Source organism: Enhydra lutris, unplaced genomic scaffold (assembly GCF_002288905.1).
Source record: "Enhydra lutris kenyoni isolate GAN:26980312 unplaced genomic scaffold, ASM228890v2 scaffoldscaffold71, whole genome shotgun sequence".
NCBI lineage: Eukaryota > Metazoa > Chordata > Mammalia > Carnivora > Mustelidae > Enhydra > Enhydra lutris.
In genome coordinates, this window is record NW_019154155.1 from 1,661,367 (window position 1) to 1,687,670 (window position 26,304).

Consider the following 26,304-nt stretch of genomic DNA (forward strand, 5'->3'; position numbering starts at 1 on the left):
TGCATGTTGGGTTCCGTCCAGGAGAATGTTATTCCACATGTTCCTGCAAGGTCTTAAGGCACCTACTGACTATCACTAGGCATCTTTTTACCTAGGGAATTCTGCTGAAAAAGGAAATTTTAACTACTAACAAAACCTTAAATCCTACAACTTTTAAAGAAGGACATGATCTCCCTTTCTGAACAAATTTTATGATCATTAATGTAACTCTTCATTGTTCGAGAGCTTAACAACAAACCAATTTCCTAATAGGATTGTTTTCAAGTATCCTAAACAAGTATACTCACAAGGTAAACATAAAGCTAGCCAACATTTGCCAATCGCATGCCACCTCCCTGCCTGATATCCATTCCAGCACACTCCCTCCCTCAAGGGATAAATCTTTCCAGATAGCATCAAGGTGGTCTTGGAGCAGTAACAACATCTTGCATGAAGAATCATCTACTCCAGTGTATTTTCCCAACGTTGCCCCCAACATTCCTCAGTTCACTATTCAGAGGACAGCTCACATGATTTTGCTCACGCATGTAAAATTTTATGCTCCTAACCAACACTGGGCCAGTTACCAAAGTCACCCTCAACCGTGCCTGTTCTATTTTAACAGTTGAAGTTACTGAAGCCCTAGAATGTAGAGCAGTGCCACTGATGCCCAGGACTGAAGGACAAAATCAGAAATCTATGTGAAATTAAACATAGGGGCTTACACCATCAGTATATTGAGTATGTTGAGAAATAGCCTTTCAAAAACTGTAAATATCTATCCACGCTCAGATGTCTTTCAGCTCCTAAAGAGGTTTTTATAGGGTCAGCCCTTAGCCACAAATTCTAACACTGCTGTCATGAACTTAACATGCTTATTTGCTAAGGACTTGCATAACTTACAAGCCAATAATCCATTTCTATATGATTTAAGTTGATAATATAAACATGGCAACTCATAAACTAGCTAATATAAACTGTGTCATGAGGAGTTGGTAGATTAAATGGATAAAGAGCGCTTGGCATATTAAATTCTAAACACACATATCACATCCCCAATTGCTATCTTGCAAAAATGTAAGAAGCCCTCTCCTCTCCTTCCCTCTATGGGTTGCTCCTCTGTTGTGTGTATTTTAAGTGTAGATATTGAGACTGATGAGGGCAGGCCCAGAAGGAAGAATAAAAAAGGAAGGGTGTTTCTTAAAACATTCTCCTCAGGACTGCTCTGGTCTTTCCAATTCTGCAGAAATGAAAGGAAGCCATGGAAAAACATAAGTAATTCAGCAAATTTCATAATGGAATTCTAACAAAAATAAATTCAAGAAATTCCTAAGAAAACCACCATCAAACACAAAGTCAAGGTCACAGCAAGTAAGAACTGAGTCTGCAAGGTCAGCATCTAAGTCCTCCTCTCTGTCCCTAAGTAATTTTTTTTTTGTCAGATAAATCAGATTTTAGTTTTATTCTGCCAAACTTTTCGAGTCATTTCCCACACACAAAGCTATCCTGTCAATTCTCAAAGGAGAGGACTGAAATAACAAAAACTATAACTCACAGATTCAGTGGAACAGAAAATCCCCAAATTTAAATAGAGATATAAAAATAATCAACCCCTAAAACTAAAATCTAGTATCTAACAAGCAGAAGACCTTCCAACTCTCCTAGACAATGATAAAGAAGCTATATAGCGCCATGAAATAAAAACTTGCCATATAATTATAATAAAAAAAATTAACTTTAAGGAAATGAAAATTTTACATTCAGCTTGGCGTGATAGCTTCTGTCATTTCCACATAAGTGCAGCGGGCGGTTTAGTCCGCCTTGAATCTCTTTGTGGAGATTTATCAATTCAGTCTTGTCTTCTACTAAAACTGTAATTAAGCTGAACAGTAAGCTATTTATAGGTCTGCTGCGATTTCCTTCTCAAGATACACCAGACTTCAGTTTTATTCTGCAAAATCATTTTCAATTCCATATTTAATCCCTGCGTTATTGCTTCAATTACGTGTGCACCACCCTCCAGCTCAGACCCTGGCTGGATCCTCTGGCAGCAGCTGCCACGCATGTCAAAGGGCTGCTTATTATGTTCAATAGGAGCCACATGCGCCCGTCGGCCCCAGCGATTTGTACCCTGCGAGCTAATTCAATCTATCAGAGTTGGCTAACGTTTTGTTCAAGGAACAAAGGGTGATCCCTAGTATTCATGATTCAGAAACAAAATAAATGTTCCAGAAGTGAGGCGTCCTGGAAGTGGCACTTTTCTCTTGGGATCCCAAAACGGGTAACTATCTAGGGACTTGGAAAATCTGACAAGATAAGCCCTACCAGATATTACTGCTCTGAAAACCTAGATTTCATGAAGTCCTTGCTAAAGAAGAGAAAATAAGAACAAGCTGATGGTTGTCAGAGGGGAGCTAGCTGTGGCGGGGGTGGGGGGTAGTGGTAAGAGGGTTGGGTGAAACAGGACAGGTGATGGGGATTAAGCAGGGCACTTGTGAGGAGTACCAGGTGATGTATGGACGTGCTGAATCACTAAATGGTACACCTGAAACGAATATAACACTTCTTGTGAACTAACTGGAATTTAAATTTTTTTTTTTTATTTGACAGATAGAGATCACAAGTAGGCAGAGAGGCAGGCAGAGAGAGAGAGAAGAGGAAGCAGGCTCCCTGCCGAGCAGAGAGCCCGATGCGGGGCTCGATCCCAGGACCCTGGGATCATGACCTGAGCCGAAGGCAGCGGCTTTAACCCACTGAGCCACCCAGGCGCCCCTGGAATTTAAATTTTAAGAAGAAGAATAGAAAACAAGGAAAGGATTCATGTTCATGCATTTGGGACAAAGAGGGTTGCTCTAGAACAATCTCACCCACAAAAAAAAGAGCGGGGGAGGCCATCAAAAAGTTAGTAGTGCCAATTGGGTTCAAGACCTTTAAGAAGAAAAGAACACTTCAAACACGGGTGCGAGGAGACTTCTGGTGAGTCAGGGTGAGGCAACCTGCTGCAGATTTTTCTCCCAAGTAGCCAACAAGCAGGAGGAGTGGGTCTCACTGAAAACTGACCCTGTCTTTGGTACAGAGAGCAGAGAAAATGCACGTCTTGTTCTTCCTTTTGCATGAAGGACTGAGCAGCTGTGTTGATGGGGATATGAAGCAATAAAAATTTGTACACCCTCCTGCAGGAAGTGAAACTGGTGGGACCATCCTGGTGAGAAGTGAGGTAATATCGTGTAGCTCAATTTCTGTTTCTAGGCACACAGCTGATAGATTTGGACACATGTACCTAAGAGACAAGCACCTACAATGTTTCCAGCAGCACTTCTGATAATGCAAAAAATGCAAAATAATCCAAAATGTCTACCATCCAGTTTCAAATACTATACAACTAACTAGAACTAAGTTTATGAACATAAATGTTAAGAACATGAGTGAAAAAAGCAAACAGCACAAAGATACATATAATATTATTTCATTTACATAAATTTGAAATATCCAAAATAATTTTATATGTAGTTTATGGATACATACAAGTATGGCAAAGGTATAAAAAATTCCAGAGGGTGGTTTTCTCTCAGGCAATGGGATAAAGAGAAGTAACAGCCCTTCAATTATCTGTAATGTTTTGTTTTCTTTTAAAATCCACTCGGCAATCTGTCTTATCTCCTAATTACGATTCACCTATTGATTTTCTTGCATCTTATATGTAGACAATCATATTATGATATCATTAATGAAAGTTATCTAGTTTAATCCTTATACCTTTTATCTTTTGTTTCTTTATCTTGTCACATTGGAGCTAGCACCTTTAGTATAATGTTTAAAAGCACTGCTGGCAGGGAACAGGTCTATCTTATCTTTTTTTTTTATAATTTTTTATTATGGTAGTCACCATACAGTACATCATTTTTGATGTAGTGTTCCATGATTCATTGTTTGCATATAACACCCAGTGCTCCAAGCAATACACATGCCTTCCTTTATACCCATAACCGGGCTCACTCATCTCCCCACTCTCCTTCCCTCTAAAACCCTCAGTTTGATTCCCAGAGTCCATAGTCTCTCATGGTTCATCTCCCCCTCTGACTTTCCCCCCCTTCATTTTCCCCGTCCTTCTCTTAATGTCCTTCATGCTACTCCTTATATTCCACAAATAAGTGAAATCATATGATAATTGTCTTTCTCTGTTTCACTTATTTCGCTCAGCATAATCTCCTCCAGTCCCTCCGTGTTGATGCAAATGTTGGGTACTCAACCTTTCTGATGGCTGAGTAATATTCTATCGTATATATGGGCCACATTTTCTTTATCTAGGGCATGTGGATAAAGTTGAAGGGCATCTTAGCTCCTTCTACAGTTTGGTTATTGTTGACATTGCTGGATTGAACACTGGGGTACATATGGCCCTTCTTTTCACTACATCTGTATCTTTGGGGTAAATATCCAGTAGTGCAATTGCCAGGTCATAGAGTAGCTCTATTTTTAACTTTTTGAGGAACCTCCACACTGTTTCCCAAAATGGCTGTACCAACTTGCATTCTCACCAACAATGTAAGAGGGTTCCCCTTTCTCCACATCCTCTCTAACATCTGTTGTTTCTTGTCAATTTTTGCCATTCTAATTGTTGTACAGTGGTATCTCAATGTGGTTTTGATTTGAATTTCCCTGATGGCTAATGATGTTGAACATTTTTTCATGTGTCTGTTAGCCATTAGTAGGTCTTCTTTGGAGAAGTGTCTGTTCTTGTCTTCTGCCCATTTTTGAATTATTTGTTTTTTGTGTGTTGAGTTTGAGAAGCTCTTTTTAGATCTTGGATACCTGCCCTTTATCTATAGCGTCATTTGCAAATATCTTCTCCCATTCTGTAGGTTGTCTCTTTGTTTTGTTGACTGTTTCCTTTGCTGTGCAGTAGCTTTTTATCTTGATGAAGTCCCAAAAGTTCATTTTCACTTTTGTTTCCCTGGCCTTTGGAGACATGTTTTGAACAGTATTCAAATTGGCAAAGAAGAAGTCAAACTCTCTCTCTTTGTAGATGACATGATATTTTATGTGGAAAACCCAAAAGGCTCCACCCCAAATTACTAGAGCTCATACAGCAATTCAGTAACGTGGCAGGATAAAAAAAAAAAAAAAATCAATGTACAGAAATCAGTGGTTTTCCTATAAGATAACAATGTAACTATAGAAAAAGAAATTAGGGAATTGATTCCACTTACAATAGCACCAAAAACTTTAAGATACCTTAGAATAAACCTAACCAAAGAGGTAAAGAATCTATACTCTAGAACTATAGAATATTTGCGAAGGAAATTGAAGACACAAAAAGATGGAAAAACATTCCATGCTCATGGATCAGAAGAATAAACATTGTTAAAATGTCTATGCTGCCCAGAGCAAGCTGTATTTTCAAAGTCATCCCAATCAAAATACCAATGGCATTTTTCAAAGTGCTGGAACAAACAATCCTAAAATTTTTATGGAAACAGAAAAGACCCCAAATCACCAAGGAAATGTTGAAAACTAAAAACAAAGCTGGTGGCATCATGTTTCCTGATTTCAAGCTATATTACAAAGCTGTGATCACCAATACAGCATGGTACTGGCACAAAAACAGACACATAGATCAATGGAACATAACAGAGAGCCCAGATATGGACCCTCAACTCTATGGTCAACTAATCTTCGATAAAACAGAATGTCCAATGGAAAAAAAGACAGTCTCTTCAATAATGGTGTTGGGAAAATTGGACAGCTATATACAAAAGAATGAAACTCGACCATTCTCTTACACAATACACAAAGACAAACTCTAAATGGATTAAAGACCTCAATGTGAGGCAGGAAACTATCAAAATCCTAGAGGAGAACATAGGCAGTAACCTCCTCGACATGGACCACAGCAACTTTTTATCTTTATTTTAAAAGGAATATTCTATCACTTCACTGTGAAGTAGGATGTCTAACATAGGTTTTGGTAAATGCACCTTATCAAGTTAAGAAAGCTTACTCTTATTCCAGGATGAGAATTTTGTTGCTGTTGTTGCTTACTGATAAATGCTCATTAAAAGGATTGTTTTTGGCATCTAATTAGATGATTGCATGTTTTTTTTTCTTTTATCTATTAAGGAGATGAAGTATACTATCCAATTTTTTAAATAAAGAAAATACATGTTTACATTCCTGGAATTAAACCTAACTAGATCATAATGTATGGGGGTTTTTTGCTTTGTTTTGTTTTGTTTACATTCCTGCATTTGGCTTGCTATGCTTTTATTAAAGAATTTTACCCCGAGTTAGAGGAGTCATTTCTCTAATTAATGTGTCAGAACTTAGGTTATTGGCTTAGGACTGATCAGGAAGACGTGTCACCTGGTAACTAATTATGCTGAAGTTAAAAATCAATTCATTTTAACGAACTTTTATTGAACACATACTACATGTACAATGCTATGTTGCAAGTTGGGGAGGCAAATGAAAATGAATCAGATAAAAATTCCTATCTTTAAAGAGAAAAAAAAAAGATTTTTACCTCTCAGTTCATAGCTAAGACTGGCCCATAATTTTTCTTTACCATTTTGCCCCTACTGGTTTTGAGTCAAATATTACATTAGCATCAAACTACATTGAAAACTATCGACTTATTTTCTGGAAGATTTTTGTATAAAATTGCAACTGCTTGTTCTTTTAATGCTTGATAAAACTAGACTATCAACATCACAAGAGTGTCTAATGTTCTCTTTGTAGGGAAGACTCTAAGTAGCGATACCACTTCTTTAATAGTTGTGGGGTGATTCAGGTCTTCTATTTCCTCAAGTCTGATTCTAATAGTTTTGCATTTTCCCTGCTGTCATTTATAACTATGTCTATAATAATAAAAATCAAGCCTATTAAAAGGACTCAAATATTTGTTGGTTTAATATAAATTTGGAAATTAAATATGCATTTCTCTATTTTCTGAGTATTCTCTTTCATGTAAGTTTTATTTTTATAACAATCAAGAGGAAAACCCCCTATTTTTAAAAGTAGCACTTCTAAATGTGTGTTCCTTGTCATAAGAGTTACTCACCAAAAAAGAAATTCAGTGGTCAAATAAGCTTAGTTAACAAAGAATTCTATATTTAATTCTTTAAGATTTACTGTGCAATAAATTTATTAAAGATTGCATAAACTTATAGTAGAAAAACCTATTATTTATAACTCCATATCTCCCCAAAATAGCCCTAGATCCCATTTCTCCCATAATGCTTAACATTTCAAAACATGTTTTAGAAAATGCAACACCAGTCAACTACAGATGGAACACATACGTTGCATTGTGAATAAAAGAACCAAAAACACAAATATCACATATAAATATATAAATATATAATATTTACAGAGATTACAAATATATAGGTACACAAATATGTAGATATAAGTAGATCTACAAATATATATAAACACACAGAGATATAGGTATATACCTATATAGAAAAATATGTTAATATTAATGTGTGTATATATATGTGTGTGTGTGTGTGTACACAGATATGAAATATATGCTTCTACTTGCCTCAGAAAAGAAGCTCTTAGATTATTAACCAAATTTTTAATTGTTAACTCTTTGAGTAGTTGGATTCCAATCAATTTTATTTTATTTTTTTGTCATTTATATATATTTTTTTCTGCACTGAATGCATTGATTCTAGAAAGGGAGTAAGTGAGGTTTAAAACTATTAGATTGCCATAAAATCTAAATTATCCTTGGAACAAAGGGTGATGGTTAGAATCCCACTAACCAAGTGAACTTCATCAAAGGTGTGTCTTAGACACATCTTGGAAGTCATTCCAAACAAAACATGCTCGGGTCTACCTAAGTTACCTCCTAACAGTACTTAGAAACCCAATACAGAATTCCGATACAGAATCAACTTCGTTGATGACGGAATTTGACAGACCTAAGCCTCCAATGTAATTTTCCCCCTATGATACCCCAGCTGCATTGTCACAGCAAAGAAGGTTGTTATCTTGGACTAAGAACTGCTGCCATAAAGCATTTGTCATGATATGCCTCTACGATACAACATCAATTACCAATTATCTTCACATAGGCAGTCGGCAATGGTAAGAGTCATCAAGCACCTTGACAGGTTATGCCTTCCTGTTCTCTATGCTGTTGATGCTTTCAAGGATACCCTTAGCACTAGAGGTGGACAAAGCCTCCTAATTCACCCCCCGGCCCCCGCCGGCCAAGGCTGGATTCCACGGACATGGATGATCATAAATAAACCCATTCAATGCGAATGATTTTTGACATAGCTACAGTAGAACAAAAAAGTATTACCAGCTCTATTCTGTGAAAGAGTAGGTTTAAAGTTCTCACTGATTCTATTAAGACCATTTGTGACAAATATCCACCACTTTCACTTAAACACAAAGAATTAAAAGAATATTCTTCTTATTGACAGTTCATTTTTTAAAATCACAGTTTATGATACATTAATTGAATAAATTACCCATTAACTTGCTTATCAGAATAAGGAAAGAGGTCACACACTAACCCATCAAGTCTCCTAGTTTAAAATGATACTCTGACTACTCCCAAGAATCTCTCTCCATCTAGAGCTGTTCCCTGAATCCTAGACTTGTATGTTCAATTGCCTGGCAATATCTCATCACCACTCCAACCCTAAGAGACCCCAAAAAGACCTCCGATTCCGCCAACCATACTTGCTCCTCCTATAATCTTCATCTCAGAAATGGCAACTCAATCTTTCTCATTGCTCAGATCTAAACCCTTGCAGTCCTATCCTTATATCCCACATCAATATATTAGCAAAACCTGTCAGTTTTACTGTGAAAATACTCTACACCCAGAATCTCACCACCTCCCATCACCAACCTGGCCAACACTCAGATCCAACATTTCCCATCACCTCCTATCCAGCTTAGCAAAACAGCCTGCTAACTGGGTTAATCTGCTTCTGCTCTCACCTCCCTTTAGGTGTTCATCCACCCCAGCAGCCAGATACTGTCAAAGAGTAAATCACATCACATCACTCTGCTGCTCAGACTCCACCAATGAGGCCCCATTTCACTCAGAATAAAAGCCAAGTCCTAACAACAACCTACACAACTACAAGGTGAAGTTCTTGCTATTTCTCTGACTCCCTCAGCCACTCCACTGCTGCCGCTGGAGGCTCAGCAGAGTAAGAAGGCATCAGCCTTGGGACTTGGCACTTGGTGAACCACATTCCTGGGACACTAGTCTCCCAGATACAGAATGATGATGAGACGCTGGCACAACAGGTGTACACTAAGACGATCCCAGGCAAAGGAAGATGTGCAGTCCCCTGTCCAGACAGCACCCTGGCTCCCACCCTCTGCTCCCAAATACCATCCTATCAGAGAGAATTTCTCCAACCAAACTATACAACACAGTAACCTCTGTTCTTTCTGCTTTTCATGTCCCCATCATCCTGCTTTATAATCCCTGATAACACTTAGCAGTCTTTCTGCCCTTTAAATGTTAAGTGCCTTCAAAGGATTAAAATAATAATTAATTGAACATGCCTAAATTGAACATGGAAAAATCTTGCTCAAGCAACATTTCTAGCATACCATAAAAAGATGTCAAAGAACAAATGTAGTTATAAGGTGATCTTATGAGTAGGTAAGTATTATCAGGATGGCAGGGAAAAAAGGGGGAGAGGATTTTGTTTTTTTGTTTTTTGTTTTTTTACTATCTTAACACCAGCCTTAAAAGAGTTTCACTACCTCTATGAATTGGTAGGAAGTTTAAAAGCAAAAACTCACACTAAGGGTCAGCTATTGGTACAATCACTGTAGAAAACAGCATGGAGGTTCCTCAAAAAAGTAAAACCGAAACACCACATGATCCAGTAATTCCACAACTAGGTATTTACCCAAAGAAAACAAAAACACTAACTCAGGGATACATGCGTCCCTACGTTTACTGTACTATTATTAACAAGGGCCAAGATATGGCAGCAGCCAGGTGTCTGTCCATCAACAGATAAATGGATGAAGAAAATGTGGTACATACACACACACACACACCCCCAAAATATTACTCAGCCAGTTAAAAAGAATGCAATCCCCCCTTCATCTGGAAGCAACAAATGACAGTACAGTTGTGGGTATGAATATGGGTATGAGCCTCCATATTGTAAAAGTCCTTTAAGCAACTTACTAGGGAGCCACCTGTCAGTAGAGAAAAGACCAAATTAGAAATTGGGCTTTTGTAAAAGAAAAGTAGAAAACAGTAAATGACTTACTAGGAGAATTCACTGTGAGTCAAAGACTTTTCTAAGCCCAAGTCAGTATCTGAACGTGGCCAGGTATTCCAGAAACTAGTTCCTTAACCACTATGTTCTCATTCATCACCATTAAGGCTGACAACTGTTCAGTGCTTTGCCATGAAAACAACAGAAACAGACTTCTAAGTGGTACACAAAATGTTTATGGCGATTCTACATGTCATTACAAAGTAAAGAATATATTGTATGTTAAAATCAACCACATCAGTGAGATCCTATAACATCCTGTGTACTCCTGATTCCCACTCCTTGCCTATGAAGTCGGCAGTACTAGATACCGTTTGCTGATGGATTCTATCTATTTCCAACCTCTTCTACGTTCTTCTCTATATATGGCAAGGCAGCAAAGCTAAAACAGCATTTCCCAGACTCCCTTATTAACAGGATTCAGGGTGGATTCTTTCAATGAGACACATTTGTGTAAGATTTGGAAGACAGAAAGAAGAGAGCGATTCCTTTTCATTGGGGGAAGTATTCCAAATTCTACCACCTCGTCCCAGCTTCATAGGTGTAGGAAGCTGGAAGCTGGAAGCTGAACAGTGACTTCCTCAAGTCTCTTGGGATATAACAACAGTGTCCTGACCGTGACTGTAAACATGGATGCATAAACATAAACACATATGCATAAGCATTGACATAAACACAGGATGCATGAAATGGAAACCCACCTAGGACATGCAGACGTCTGCTCCTTCAGCTTTTCCAGTAATTTTGCGAGCATCTAATTTATTGTTTTAATTTTCTTTATACTTGAACTCAGTTTCTGTGCCAGTAACTTAGTCAACAACTCTCAGCCTCAAGGCTACCCTGCTACATGTAGTGTGGAATTCTGGAACAGGAACTCTACAAACCATACTCGGATTTGCCAAAGGGCTCCATGCAAGACTCGGCCAGTAGGTGGTGCAAGAGGAGAGGAGAGAGACTGCCAATCTGGCCAGAGCTTGCTCCTTCCTGCCTGTCTCCTGTGGGTTTCCTGTCTGCTTGCAATTCCCTTGAGAGTTGCTTCTCCACTCTGGCAAGCACAGCTCCTTCCAACAGCAGAAGATGAAGCCAGGTTTCAGATTTCGCCAACACTTGGAAAACTATCTTCATTGTCTTCTACCCCAAAGGCAGAGACACTAGACCAGCCAGGCATCTCCCCCTCTTCAGACATCCGAGGATCAGCTCTGAGAGCCCCCTCTCTGAAGTTTGAAAGTATTAATAATTCCAATCTTTTCCCCTGTGTTCCCTCAGGCCGAGGAGGGGTCGCTGCTTCCTTCAGTTTCCACAAGGTACCTTAGGACAGGCGAACAATTCCAGAAAGGACAAGATAGTAAATACTCTAGGATTTAGGTGCCAAAAGTCTCTAACGTGGTCTCTAACTCATTGACTCTACCACTGCAGTATGAAAGCAGCCGTGGGCAACATGGAAATGAAGGGGGATGAGGGTGCTCAAGAAAACTTCATTTGCAAAAAGTGCCGACTCTGACTTTTCCTAAGGGTTGTTACTTGTCCTAGAATTCTCTTTTTATACTTTTTGTTATCTAACAACTCCACACTTAATTCACAATTTTATTAAAATCACTCTGTTCAACTGATATGTGGGGTATTTATCTTCTGATAGACCTGGTTGTCACAATTTCCTGCACTGAATCCTGACTATTCCTGTATTAGGTATCAGAAGCAGTTCTAAGAAACAGTCCAAAGATGGGAATCTGGGATTAATTATTTCACTTGCTTGGGTTTCAAGGCAGTGATGATGATCTTATCACCAGTGGGGGGGGGGGGGACTGCTAGTTGTCCATGACAAGCAGTACCAAAACATTATTTAAATTATCATCTATGATATTCTTTCTTTGATTTTCCAGCAATCCTCTTGCTTCTTCCCTGGAACCGAGAGGTCATATCAACGCTCTACTCTTTTCTTTTTCTCCTGAACCAGTTGTTTCCCTAGAGTTCTCAAAATCAGGGACAACTGGCCAAGCTCTAGGAGCAGGAAAGACAAATCCAAGTGGTGCAGACCCATAAACTTGAAATTAGTATTTCTCAAAGATGACCTTACAGAGGCAGAAGTACATCAATCAAATTCTGCTTCTAGACATCATAAAGTAACAGACACCAGACTTGTAAACAACTAGAAAATTGGAAACAAAAATATGAAACATTGGACAATAGGCAATTCAGGACTAGGATCCTTTTAAGAAGTGAAGTGAATGGGATGAGAGTCCACTACATGTGGCATGAAGTAAGGGAAGCTAGACCCAATGTTTTTAATTCTGGGGCCACGTCCTTTGTTCCTTTCTTGTCTGCTTCAACCTCAGAGCTCTGCAACCTGAAAAGCTCAACTGGGGAGCTCCACAGGGATCTACTATATTCCTGAGTTATTTCCCTAGGACTCTGCTTTTATTCCACACCTACCAAATGAAATATTTTGAGAATAGGAATGCCTTCAACCCAACTAAAGAATGAGGGGGAAGAAGGTGAAAGGGGTGGGGGAGGGGAAAGAGGAGAAAGGACTCTAGTCAGAAATATGGAACGTCCCTTGGAGTATGGATCAAAAAAATCCATAGAAATTGCACCTCCGTTCAGCAGATACTGAGTACATGAAAGTTATTGCACTAAAAGAGGATGTTCAACACTGGTTAAGAAGAAGAATTCTTAAAATGTTGCCAAGGGAAGCCAGGCACACTCTGTGAAACTCATTTGGCTTCACAAATCATGCCATGGTCTAGGTCAACCAAAAGTCCCAGCTTGTACTTATGGCTTTAGAGTGCTGTGCAGAGTCAAAGCCCATCTCCCAATTCTAGAGAACACCTGGCATAAAGGGAAAATATAGCCTCACTTCTGAGGTATCACCCTGTAAGAGGCTTAGTTTAAGGCTGTGGATGCCTTGGGTCTAAAAGATCATCAGCAAACCAAGGAGCCTCTGGCACAGACATTCTGGGTATGCTCACGGGCTGTGAGTGCATCCAAGGAGGATATTCCCAAGCCCTGGAGCAGCATCTTGCTTGGAGGCATACAGACTCACCCCTGACTCCTGCCTTGGGAGTCCTGAAGAGGTGGAGTATGTGCAGGCCTTCTCAAGAGGACTCAGGGCCTTCCTGATCTGCAAGTACAAATGTCTCTGTACCATATCTCATCCCTTTTACTAACGCTGGCATCTGCTCCTACAAGGAGCTTTAAATATACTGCGTGAAGGGTAGCCTTTGGTTCTGAGCAGTAACAAGTCCTTGTTATAAGTCCTGACGAATGGAATCTCATTGCTCAGCTGACAGCTTCCCATTAAACTACTTCCCAGGTCACTGGTTAACCTCACATCAGTTCCCAACCCTGGTCTCCTCAGAGGCTTTAGGCCACTGAATGCATGGGCACAGGTCTATAAAATGATCAGAGAGCCATGCTGTTCAATCCTCCATGAGCCTATTCCCGTATAAATTCAAACAACTCCTGACACTTGAATATTATCTTTATGTTAAAGTTTGTGCTAGAAAGAAAAATCCTCCTAGTCTCCTTATTAATCTACTCTGGAGTGAACCATCACCACTTAGCAAATCAAAATGGTCCCATTAACATTTTAAATGCACAATTCTAGATAAACAAAGGAAAGTATGAAGCACTGCTCCAAATTTACTACTTTAGTGTTTAAAGATAGGAATTTATGACGTCTGTTCATAAATAAGAAAATACACAGGACAGTTTTAGAATTGTTTTTTAGTTAAAAAAAAAAAAAGCCCTCATTATCGGTTAGAGTAAAAATAAATAAAAAGTTTAATACCATAATAACAAATACAACTTTTGAAAAACTACTTACATCCAAAGAATCTTCCTTCAACAGGATAAGGGCCATATTCTGTGATACCAACCGGCAGGAATATCCTAGAGCGGAGGAAAGTGCAACACAAGTGAGTTTACCATCCCTTCCATGAACTCATTGCTTTTCAGTATCTATTTAAATTCAGTCTCCCTTCTTATGCCTTCCGTATTACCTTTTTAAGCCTACTGGGAAAGACAGAGGAATTGGACAAGCGTGCGGGGGCAGGAAAAGTAGGTTTTAATTTAAGCAGATTTTGATTCTTACAGACAGCCCGAGTAGACTGGTTGGGAAGGTCTTCAAACCTAATGGCTAAATACTGGTCAATTTTCCATGGGTTTTTCTTCATGCTTGTAGAACATCAGGAAAAGCCTTGGATTAGCTTTAAAAAATAGCTAACACTTTAGGACAACACATGAAATCTGACGGTGTTTCCAAATTGGCGTAAATGAGCCTACTCTACTAGCAAAATCCCTCATTTCTTTGTTTAAAAAGTGGGTAATTCTCACGACAGATTTTAAAGGAGTACTGTCATATGTCGAGGGAATCACTTTTCCTATCCAAGTTCAAAGCAATCCCCATTTCAAGAATTAAACCTGAGTTTAAAAAAAAAAAAGTTTGTTTAGAACAAAAGGATGTCTTCCAAAACCAACTCTTATCAATAATTTCCATCTCATTTTAAAATAGTTATCGCTACAGGCTAAGCAAGATACTCCTCTACCCTTCTTCCCAGAAGGTGAACATGTTTTCTCTGAACCACTTTCCTACTCAGGCTTTGGAGTCCACACCAAAACATCTGGAGACACTCAGAGACACCACAGACCAGGAGGAGAGCCCACCCTCTGCTCCCCTCAAATCCACACACTCTGAGGAAGATCAGCTCCAGCAAATCCTAAGACCCTGAAGGTCCGTCATGACTCTACTCTTTCCTTTCAAGGAAAGGAAAGGCTCCTTTCAAGCTACCCTCCACCATCTCAGTGCCCCGAGAGAGCTGGCACTTTTCACCAATCTCCAATCTCAATTTATCTTATTGAGAAAAGGTAAGAAAAGAATCCTTCCACCTATAAAATTGTTTCTTTTTCCTCAGCATCTGAAGATAAAGGATTAATGATCACAGAAACATGAAACAAATCATCAGCTGGGGAATTAAAACCTTTAAGCAAGTACCTGGGTAAGTCTCAAGGAAGGGGCTTAACCAATGCTGTTCCTAAAGCAAGTAGGAGGCTGGATTTTCCTCCACAGAAGAGCTAAAATATCCGTTAGATATGCTATATTTAAGTGGACAAGGAGACAGACATTTAACTAATGGGCAAATCTCAGAACTACTGCATTTATGTGACAATTCTACTCAGCAGGGCTTCCCAACCCCCACCCTACCCGTCCTCCTCCAACCCCATGCTAAGGAAACCCTGTTAAAAGGCACCAAATAGACTTCAAAACACACAAAAGTTAAAACTAAGAAAAATCTTGTTTTCTTGTTGTTGTTTAGGAAGGAGACAATAAATATTTGTTTATTTTGGAATGTACAAATTACATCCTTCACTAACAATTGTCATTTCAGAACATTTTGTAGATCACTTCAGAACACAAGTCTTGAAGCACAAACTTATGGCTTTTAATCCAAATATTTTTAAAAGCAATACCATAAAAATACAGTCCAGTCCATTAACAATAGTTACCTCACGGGAATGAGATTTTTTGCTTGCTAAAACAACTATGTATTATTTTAGAAACTAGAATAAACTGAATAATTTAAAATCATAATACCACATGGGCAAATACCTGTTTAACCTTTAAGACCAAAAAACAAAAAAACAAAAAAAAAAAGGAGGAAACACGAAACAATTTTCTATGTTTTCAAACTTGTTCAAGTTCATATTTTAACAATAGTGATCAGTAAAACTAGGACTTTCCCAGAATGCCATTCAAAGTTCTGCCTGATTAGACTGACAAAATTAAAGTCTTTGTTTCCCATTAAAATTTTACAAGTGTATTCTTCTTTCCTTTAAATTCTTAGGTCCAGAAGGGAGGTCTACACTTTATTTTCACTTACAAGAGGGGATGTTGCAACTATAATTATTTCCCACTATGGGAGGCTTGCTCTTTCTTTATATCCCCAGAGACCTCCAGCAACTTCATGCAACATAGACTGTTACAAATTTAGTATAACAAATGCAAAAGGATTTGCTGGTAGTTTTTGATTTGAATAACAGCTGCAGAAGCTAGCTATAATTTTTAAGCCCTTGCTTGCTGCTTTATTTTATATTTTTCAGTTTAAGCAAAATGCTTCTTGACAACTGAAGCTACACAAATATATTATGGAAAAACTCTTAGTATTTTTTTTAGCCGTTGCAGGGAGAGGGCAAGAAATAAAACCACTAACATTTCCATGAATTTCAATATACAAAACTAAAGGTTTCTGGAAATCGGTTTTGTTGTTTGTTTGTTTTTTTAATTTGGAAAATGAAGTGAGATTCTGCTTAGAGAATTATCACACAGAACACCTGCACTGTACAGAGCATGGAAGTTTAACACAGTTAATTGTGACTTAGCGAATGTGGCAAATTAAATTATGTCACCTCCAGTTTGGTGTGCTTGATTTCTAATGTTTGTGGATAAAATGAGATCAACTCTTGGAGAAGAGCCAGGTATGAAATGTCAATCCACGCTTGTAAATTAAGGTCTAGTTCTTTAATCTTGCAATCTAACAAAACGACCATAAAATCACTGAGGAGAGAACCTCTGGGATTTCACTTTTTATTACACCTGAAATTAACAGCACACTACAAAAACATTTAGTCTTTCTACTACCTGAGTATAATCAACATTCAAAGAAATCAAAATATTACAGACTCTATGGTACTTAGAGCATGATTTTAAGAAAATAATTATCTATGTTAGAAATTATTACCAAACCAAATCTCTCAGACCTTGCCATCATTCTACCTCTCTTTTGAGATAAGCTCACATTGTCAAAGGTACCCAAGTCCAGATTTCTCGGGAGACATCTCTGGAAGGGTTAGGGACAGTTTATCCTTACTAACCATGTATCTTAGGATCAGATGAATAAAGCTACCCATCACTAGGATTCGGCATGGTTCCAAACCCTCAGTAAGTGTTTTGGTCCTAAATATTTTGATAGAGAGTCTGATCAATATTTGTGTATGAATATATGAAGCATACTGCCAAACATCAAGAATGGATAATGAAAGACAGTATTCTTAATCTATTCCAGATGGGGTCAAAGAGGCTCAGTACAAAGTCCTTCATCATCCAGAGAACCAGGAAGCTAAGGACATGTCCACAGAACCACACACCTGTGCACCTTTCCCTCCAGATCCTTATCAGGAAGGCTCTGTCACATGTAAGAGCACATGGCCTCAGCCTTGCCTCACAAACCCATCCCCCCCACCAAACTGGGCTGCTCAGACTTTTTTTAAAATTCTATTAGCCAACATAGAGTACATCATCAGTTTCAGAGATAGAGTTCAGTAATTTATCAGTAATTCATTATCACATCACGTGCCCTCCTTATGCCTTTCTCTTTTTTTTTTAAACAAATTCTCAAAGGCCCCACTTCTAAACCTATGTCATCCAAGAAGCTTCCCTGGTCTTTTTTGACTCAGATATTTTTCCTTCAAGGAAATGAATATCAACTGTCACAGGTACATGCCCAGATTTTTGGGACCTTCACAGTCTCTGTGACCTACACTGAGTTGCGTGGTATTTCTGTGCCTCAGTTCTATCTTTAAAAAAAGGAGGGTGGCTATCTCCAAGGAATCAGATATTAAAAAAACTGACAGAGAGGACTCAATTCTAGCTAACATTAATTCAGTATCTATTATGAACACCAGTCATACTTACTATCTATCCTGCACAATTAATACTTTTTCATCTATGTCACCTTCTGCTTTGTCTCAGAATTAACTCACACCCCTATCAGGGAAGGAATGTGAGTTCCCTGAGCCTCGAGTAGCCAGCTGCAGGTAATCAAGAAATAATGTGTCTGACTTTTTTTGTTTAAAACAACACTCAAGTTGAGACAACCACCAAACAATGTCCCAGCTTCAATGAAAATAGAATCTGGTCTTCCTTTCAACACGCAAGACAAACTATAGGCACTAATAGGAGCAGGCACCATATTTACTCACTTTTAAAAATTAAACTTCTATAACTGTAAGAAGTGGTTTATAAGTATTAAATGATGAGTCACAACAACTTAGAAATGGTTCAAGGAAAGCTCTTTCCCACTTAATGACTTTAAAATGGCTTTTGTTCTCACTCATCCTACATTCATTAGAAAAAAAAATTATAGATTCTATAGATTTCATATCTGCTGTCTACCTATTTAATAGATGTCTTACCCAGTGGTAATAAGGAAATGACATGACTCACAAAGACTACATCTGAAATTTCATTTTAGACTAACGGATGCCAAATCTTTAAGTTAAGAAAGAAAATTGCCAAATCCTTGAAACACAGCTAGTTAGCATAAATTCAAGCCCAGCACACTAGGATTCTGGCATCATGCCAGTCCCCAACCACCTAAAACCCACAGGCAAGAAGACGGTCTATATGGTACTCATTGGCTCCTAAGAGACACAAATACCCTGGAACTTAATTTGACTAAATGTTTGCAAGGTATGAACTAGAAGTTACATTTTACAAATGCTTCCTTTTTAAAGATTTTATTTATTTATTTGTCATAGGGAGAGGAGAGAGACAGAGCACGAGAGAGACAACACAATCAATGGAAGCAGCAGGCAGAGGGAAAAGCAGGCTCTCTGCTGAGCAGGGAGCCCCATGAGGGACTCAATCCCAAGACCCTGAAATCGTGACCTGAGCCAAAGGCAGACACTTAACTGACTGAGCCACCCAAGTATCCCTTACAAGCACCTCTATGATAAGTAAACCCACTGCCGAGGAGAGCCAACAACCCCAACGGTCGGCTCCAAAGGTGAACTCTTACCGTAAGTACCACTAAGACCATATGATTAGTGGTAAGAGTCAACAGTCGTAACAGTCAATAGTTATAAGACATCCCAATTTCAGGGACATTGACACAGGACAACAATGTGCATCCTAGAATGGCTGGAACACAGGACCACTGTCCCCTACTCTTCAAATTTCAGACAACAGTTTTATGAAAACTATGTGAATCTGTTTAAAGAGAGCCCTGCACCAGAAGTGAAGAGCCCTAGGACCTCAAGCCAGCTTGGTCACTAAAAAGAACCTAACCTTCATAAACACTGAATTTCCCCCTTCAGCGATAAGACCATTCATATGTAGAGATTGAAGACAAAATTCAGAAGGCACTCCCAGCAGGCCGCTGCACTCAGCAGACATTCCATTCATTTGCTCTCTTGTCCTTCCTCCACAGAGACATAGAACTGCTAGACACCTGATCTTCTTCCCACATATCTTCTGGGTGCCCAAAAAATGCACAGAGAATGCACTACCATGGACAGACTATGCCGCATTATGGAAGATGGATCAGTAATGGCTCAGATTACTGGGGGGATGTGGAACCCGGGACAAGTAAACAGGCGTACAATCCACACTGAATTGGGGCACGACCTCGTGCTGCTTATAGCTGTCACCTGTGGTCTGGCATGGACAAGTCTGATACAGTGTCCTGATATCGACCCTTTGCTGAGCCTTCTGCATCATTTACAGGCTCGAGAGATGGCCTAAATGGGAAAATGGCATTTAAGCCCACGACACTGCTCAGGATTACCAATAAATTCTGAACGCAAATGAAAAAGTAATTCAGACAGAGCTCTTTCAAAGAATATCAGTTCCCTGGCTGCTTGCTGCATACTTAATAACACCAAAGATATGTTTGAATTCTGATACACTAGGAAAAGAAACAGGAGTAGAAAAAAGCCTTCAGAAGACTAGACATCAGCAAAGTCATCAGCTTATATATAAGCAGGAAGCAATATCTCACTATGGTCTTGCAGAGTAGTTGCTAAGAAAGATCAATTTTAAAAATATCTAATGGCAACAAATGCTTCTGGTACCAAAATTACACATGTTCCTATACTCTCTTTGAAAAAAAAAGCACAAAATAATATAACCATCATTTTTACAAACTCTTCGGGCAGCATCAATTATACTGTAAGGCTCAGAGAAGCCTCACGACATTCAAGTCAAGCTTTCCTTTATGAATTATAACCCATTTGTGTTTTCTGGGTTGATTTTCAAGCCCTCATTTGTGTTTATTCCAAAACCCTCCAGACCCTGACATGCTCAGGTGTGACAAAGGAACAAGCAGGAAGAGGGATGCGTGTGCGGCCCAAGGGCAGGGTGATCTGGTAGAGAGGCCTTGAGAAGGACAGCAGCCCTTTTCCAGCTAGCACAATGCCAGCAAAGTCACACTCGCTTCGTACAGCAAACACCAGAAAGCACTTAAGGAAGTTGTCCGGGGCTAGGAGCATAAAAAGGTCAATAGTCCAGCAGGAACCCTCAAGCTCTGTTTTCCAGATCTTATCATTATCGTGCAATCTTAACTCAAGGGGTTACTCACGTCTTTGATATTGCTCTAAGTGAGCAGAAAGCATTCCATAACCTGTCAGCATTTCAGGACAACAGTCAACTTTCCATGCTCTATATGAATCACAGGAGTCACATTATCAGTAGCAGGTGTTTTAGCCCAAATTTACATGAGAAATCATACCCGAAGGAACAACATACATAGAAAGAGACCTCGAGGGACAGTGTACCAAAAGCAGGGGTTTACCCTCATTTTACAAAATATTGCTGACATCACTAAAGGGTTTTTGTTTGTAAAATATTTTATTTTATTTTATTTGTACACTCTGGGTTTTTATTTCCCAGCAGTAGTGAGGGATCCACACAGAAACACTGTTCACTTTTGTCCAGAAACATGCATTTGAAAGACAACACAAATCCATAGACAAAGTCTGTACCTGAGCTTCCAAGACTATTGATGAGTCACATGTCATTCACCTATGACTGATTACACTCATGTGGGAGCCCAGACTGCAAGTGACTAGCTACAACCTTGCTAAAACATGATTAAATGACTCTTACCTATTAAACCAAAAACAACATTCACTGCAGAGGAGGTATCAGTCTACTACAGAGGTTATCTGAGAGACCGGGCCGCTTCAAAAGAGAAGGCTTAAGGAAAGGGGTACTTCTGGATTCAACTGATAATATTCCAAGGAGACGGCTCCCAATAGGGCAGGAGTCACTTAAATTTGGAGGTTCCAGTGTGTTCTTTCTGCAGGGAGTTGTGACACTGTCTACTTCTTTAAATACGTTATAAGTCATGCCGTCCTTACACACTCATTTGGTCACATATGCACTGGGGCTTCTTATGCTGTAATGGGGCTAGAAGCACCAGGTAACTTGAAAGCAACTTCAATAACCAAAATCAGATCTTCTAAAATTAGTCATTTCAACTCCTTTCAAACTCAAAATGTGCCTCTTTTTCCCCAATTTTCATTTCCACGATGTTTAGCAAGCAAAGAGTTTACCAACCCAGACAGGGAAGGGAAAGGAAGAGACAGACTCTTAGAAGATCCAGTAGTTGGTAAAATCATTTAAGTGGCTATAATGCTATATTAAACTTAGTTAGCATTATATGCTATAATGCATATTAAACTTAGTGAAAAGATGATCTTAGTCTCAGACTACAAATTTGTGAGGAAAACAGTAAGAAAAAGTTGTCGTGTCTTGAATTCTGTATCTTATATAAGTGTGTTTAATACAATTCAGGGAGATAGAGTTTTAATGTTCATCCCAGGCAGATAACTCTCACAAAAGCATCCTCATTTGATTTAGGTAAACTTTTCTTGGCCTTAAAACATCATCTGTCAATGGATTTGAGGAAGCCTCAGGCACTTCTACCAGACACTTTAAAAACAATACAAAACCAACATCAGGAAATTTTAAAATTAATTACCTATATTAATTGCAGTTTCTTGTTTATCTCCTGTCAACACCCAGATTTTAATTTCTGCCTTCAGTAGAGTTGCTATGGTTTCTGGAACGCCTGCCTGAAGGCGATCTTCTATGGCTGTGGCTCCAAGTAACAGTAAATTCTAGATTGAAAAAGAATTTCGATTACAGACTGGTACATACTTAAGAGCAACATCAAGGACAAAACTGACCCCAAAAGGCAGCCAAAATGGTCCAACAGTTCTCTTATATCCTCTACACTAAACCTTTGCTTGCAGGTAATTAATGATCTCTTGATGTGCGGCATTCTGAAACTATCTGCAATATTAGAACCACCTGAAACACATAGGCAACCCAGCATTCATTATTTATTTCTTGGGCCATGGGCATGTTAGAGTAGAAGTCACCTAGCAGTAAAAGCATATGGGCAAGTTAACCTGAAGATATTCACAGGAGGTGAGCCTTCTCCTCTCACCCCACCGACAGGTAACACACATATTATGTTATGGTTAACACGGGAGAAAAACTGATTCTAGATGATAACACTCATCTGACGACACAAGACTAAGGGACAGCTGATGCTAACATTTCAACAGCCAGAGATGAGAATATCGAAGTATCTTAAGATTGAGGAACTATCAAATGTTGCCCCTATTAAACTTCTTCCAGGCCCACAGAGCCCAGCTCACAGTGAGGATGGGTATGGATGCATGGGGAGGTGGAGGGCCCTCAGCAGCCCGTACCTTGCCTGCTGGCCCGGCAGATTCCAGAGCCCCTGCACATAGCACCTACCTCCCCCGAGGCCCCCCCGAAGCCCCCTGAGGATAGGGCGCCATAGCTTGATTACCCAACTGTGGGAAAACAGAACTACCACTGCTTGGTGCCACATAGGCCCATCATCTATGCAATCATTTTCTGATTCTAAAAGTAATTTTGCTTATTTCTAGTAAAGCAGAGCAAATAAACACTTGAATTCCGTTCTACTCCAATCAAATTCCATTAAAGTGACAAGTAAATATAAAACCCAAACAACAAAGGAATATTAATAAAAGTCAAGAGTAATTTTTAAAAAACACACACACAAAGAATGAGAAAAGCTAATGATTTCAGATTTCTAGAAACCAAAAAAAGAATGGGCCAATGGTTGCAGACATGAACCAGAAAAAAGGTGAAATCCAGCTGCCAGATTTGAGGGAATTCAATACCTAGAAACCTACATAATGCTTTGGGATAAACTGCAAAGGCCCGGCACAGCAACAAAAGTCAGAGTGGGCAAGACGGAGTAGCAACGGCAAAGGTAGCTACTATTAGAAAAAGTATGAAAATGCTTAGAATGAACAAAGTCCTACCAGCCTGCACATAATGAATTCTGTAACTCAGTAAGGTGAGCGATCCCATTAAGTCTAATCTTAGGTCAACCCTGAGAGTCACTGACACTGTCTTTGACCTGATACTTCTTAAGATACTATTAACGCTTTAGCTAAAGGTGGTTCCACCTTCCAGGTAGCCCATAAAAACTAAGTGTTTCATAAGCAAAATAAGACCTCGTTAAAAGCTAATGGTTAAGATTCATACAGGAAGAGGGAACATGGCTATAGAGCGAAACGGTTCCTGTCCAAAGACTCTGTTCTCTGCTCGGTGGAGCCCCTCATTGGGCATGCAACAGCTGCCTCACAGGTAATTACCTTCTCTATGATCTCGTAGCACTCTTCCAACCGCTGAGCTCGGTCTTTCAGTATCGTGCTGGCTTCTTGATAGACTTTCAGCCACTCCTCATACTCATGCTCAGAGAGGTCGGCATAAGCCACACACAGAGTCCTCAAGCCTGCAAAACAGCCCCAGTGTATCCAGAGACCCAAGCAAGCAGGATACCCTCCCTCCCAGGTGACATCATGTGGTCCATTTTCAACCAGCATGCTCAAAAAAAATTAAAGAAACTGTCTGCTTTTTAGGTCAACTTTCACGCATCTAAAAAGGGCACTGGAGAACAACTCCAGCACATTTTGCTGTAAACCACTGTGTGTATAAATCTGAGAGTACTTGGAAGCCACAGAGTGAACTCCCCACAGAGAGAAGCACAGGAGCTGGGATTGGCCCCCATGCACATGTGTAGGGGACAAGCATCAGCAAGTAGAGGGGGCACTGGGTACATTTCAAGATGGCAACAAAAGCCCAGTGGGCCATCATGTGGACGACCCGGGCTTTCCAGCAGGCACACATGTGCGCGCGCGCACACACACACACACGCACACATGGCCCTAGGGACGCAGGAAGGGGAAAAAGCGGCAGTCGGCAGTCCGGCCAGGCTCCAGCTTTCATCACGTCCCCTTTCTGGAAACCCTGACATCAGTGTTATTTGAGGCCTTTCAGAGAACTCCTTTCTTAGTCTCTGTGGGCTCCACGAATTATTGTTTCCTCAAGTCATGGTAAGCCAGTGTCATAGGAATAACAAAAGAAGGACAGGGGAAATAACCTCATGAGTTTCCTTAGAAGGGGAACAATAACTGCAAAATGATGGTATGGGTCGTGAGCTGGCCTGCCTGTTCCGTCCATACTCCTGGTGAGGAGTCAGCTGAGTGTGGACTCTGGCACACATCCTGTCACTGTCATAGGCACAGAACACAGTGGGAGGGGCGTTGGGGGTGGCATTAGGAAAGTATATCCTATGAGGAAGCCAAGGGCTGCACAAAACACACATGTCCATTCAGAACACGACTGCTCCCCCAAAGCATCAGCCACAAACACGTGAAAATACAACTTCGACGGTTAAAAACATTTCCAAATTTCACTTACCTTCCGTGGCAAAATATTCCAGATGGCACAGTGTTTCCTCCATGTATTTTGAATCTTTTGAGAGTCTCTCAAAAATGACATTATCCTTTAAAATAGAGAAACACTGTCACTAGCTATCCCTTAAATAAACCTTCCAGTCTGCATTCTAAACCTAGCTTTGTTTTAATGGTGCTTATCCAGTGTGTATGAGAATACTTGAGTGGACAAGCAGAAATAGTGTTGGCCAGAATCAGTCATGAGCTTAGGAAAACGAATCAGGTATGAATGTGTCCAAATAAACACTTTTTGGGGAGAACCAGAAGTGTCAAGAGAATTACCAGGGACACAATGGTGCCTACATTTACCCAAATTTGCAAAATACATGCCCACATTTATAACACCTTTACGCAGAAGCGGAAAGGGTAACAGACACATCCTAAATTGCTCAGATACACTCTTGCCTCCTGACCCTGCAGGAGCCCCTGGCCAGGGGGTGCACAGCCCACGAGGCACTGAACCCAGTTCAGCTAAGACACACCGAGGAACACAGCTCAGAAAAGCTCTCTGTGATGACAAACCACAACAACTAAGAAAAGCTGCTAGTGAACACGTGCACACACACGTGCACACGCACCATCTCAGGGTACTGAAAAGATTATCACGGGTCCATGTGAATCATTCTATCTTCCCAAAGTCAGAACCCACTAGCGATAAACGAGACTCAGAAGTCACGCTGCAAGGATTCCGCATGACACAGCAAACTGCTGTTTCTGAAACCAACAGCTGGCTAAAAGCAAGCTTTCCGTAGGCCGCCACTGCCACGCTGGCCTGAACCACCACGATCTTCAGCGGACTTTTACTACCAGGTCAATTTTAAGGTCAATCTGAAAGAGCCCTTCGACCTTGGGTAAACTCTCAACAGCTGGACAACAGCCAGCGGAACAACAGAGCTGCCAACGGCGCCCGGCCCCACCAGTACTTAGCCAGTACTTACAGCCCCCTTACAGTAGAGCCGAAGTTGGCCTGAAGGAGTCCGAACAATCACAGACATTCTTTTTCTGTCACTGTGGGGGTAAGAAAAGAGAGGGACAGTCAGTCAACATTGGTCTGTATGATAGGACACATGCCCTATAATTAAGCACCCAACAAATCAAAAGATGATCTGAGAGCCCTAAAAATGGCAAAGCTCCATTTTCCTCACCTTTTCTTTCAGAGTTGGGCTTTAATTGGATATCGCCTACTCTTTTTATTTATATAGAATGGACATAAGCCTATTTTTCCCTCCCATGGAAACTCCCTGGCATAGCTATTAATAGCAGGAGAGCAGAAATGGACTATTTGACCCTCTATTATGCACATTTAACTCACTCCTGATAATACTCTAAAAGTGTTATTTTACAGCTCAAAATTTTAGTAATCCACCCAGTAAGGAGCAGAGGGGAAGCTTCACTATAAATCCACTTAGTCCAAAAGCCCCTTGTGTCTTCTGTTAACTGGAGTAGAAAAAAATGAGAAATTCAT

General features: G+C 39.9%; 1 protein-coding gene across 1 annotated transcript in view; it reads right to left on the reverse strand.

Moving 5' to 3' along the window:
* Positions 1–26,304, reverse strand: part of LOC111159917 (phospholipid-transporting ATPase IB) — a 585,941-nt gene that overhangs the window by 372,303 nt on the left and 187,334 nt on the right. Inside the window, exons 20-24 of the mRNA XM_022522597.1 lie at positions 25,778–25,847; positions 24,805–24,889; positions 23,697–23,836; positions 22,016–22,154; positions 14,083–14,147 (exon numbers count right to left, since the gene is read on the reverse strand). Of these exons, the coding sequence (XP_022378305.1) occupies positions 14,083–14,147; positions 22,016–22,154; positions 23,697–23,836; positions 24,805–24,889; positions 25,778–25,847 (499 nt within the window). The remainder of the gene's footprint in view (positions 1–14,082; positions 14,148–22,015; positions 22,155–23,696; positions 23,837–24,804; positions 24,890–25,777; positions 25,848–26,304) is intronic.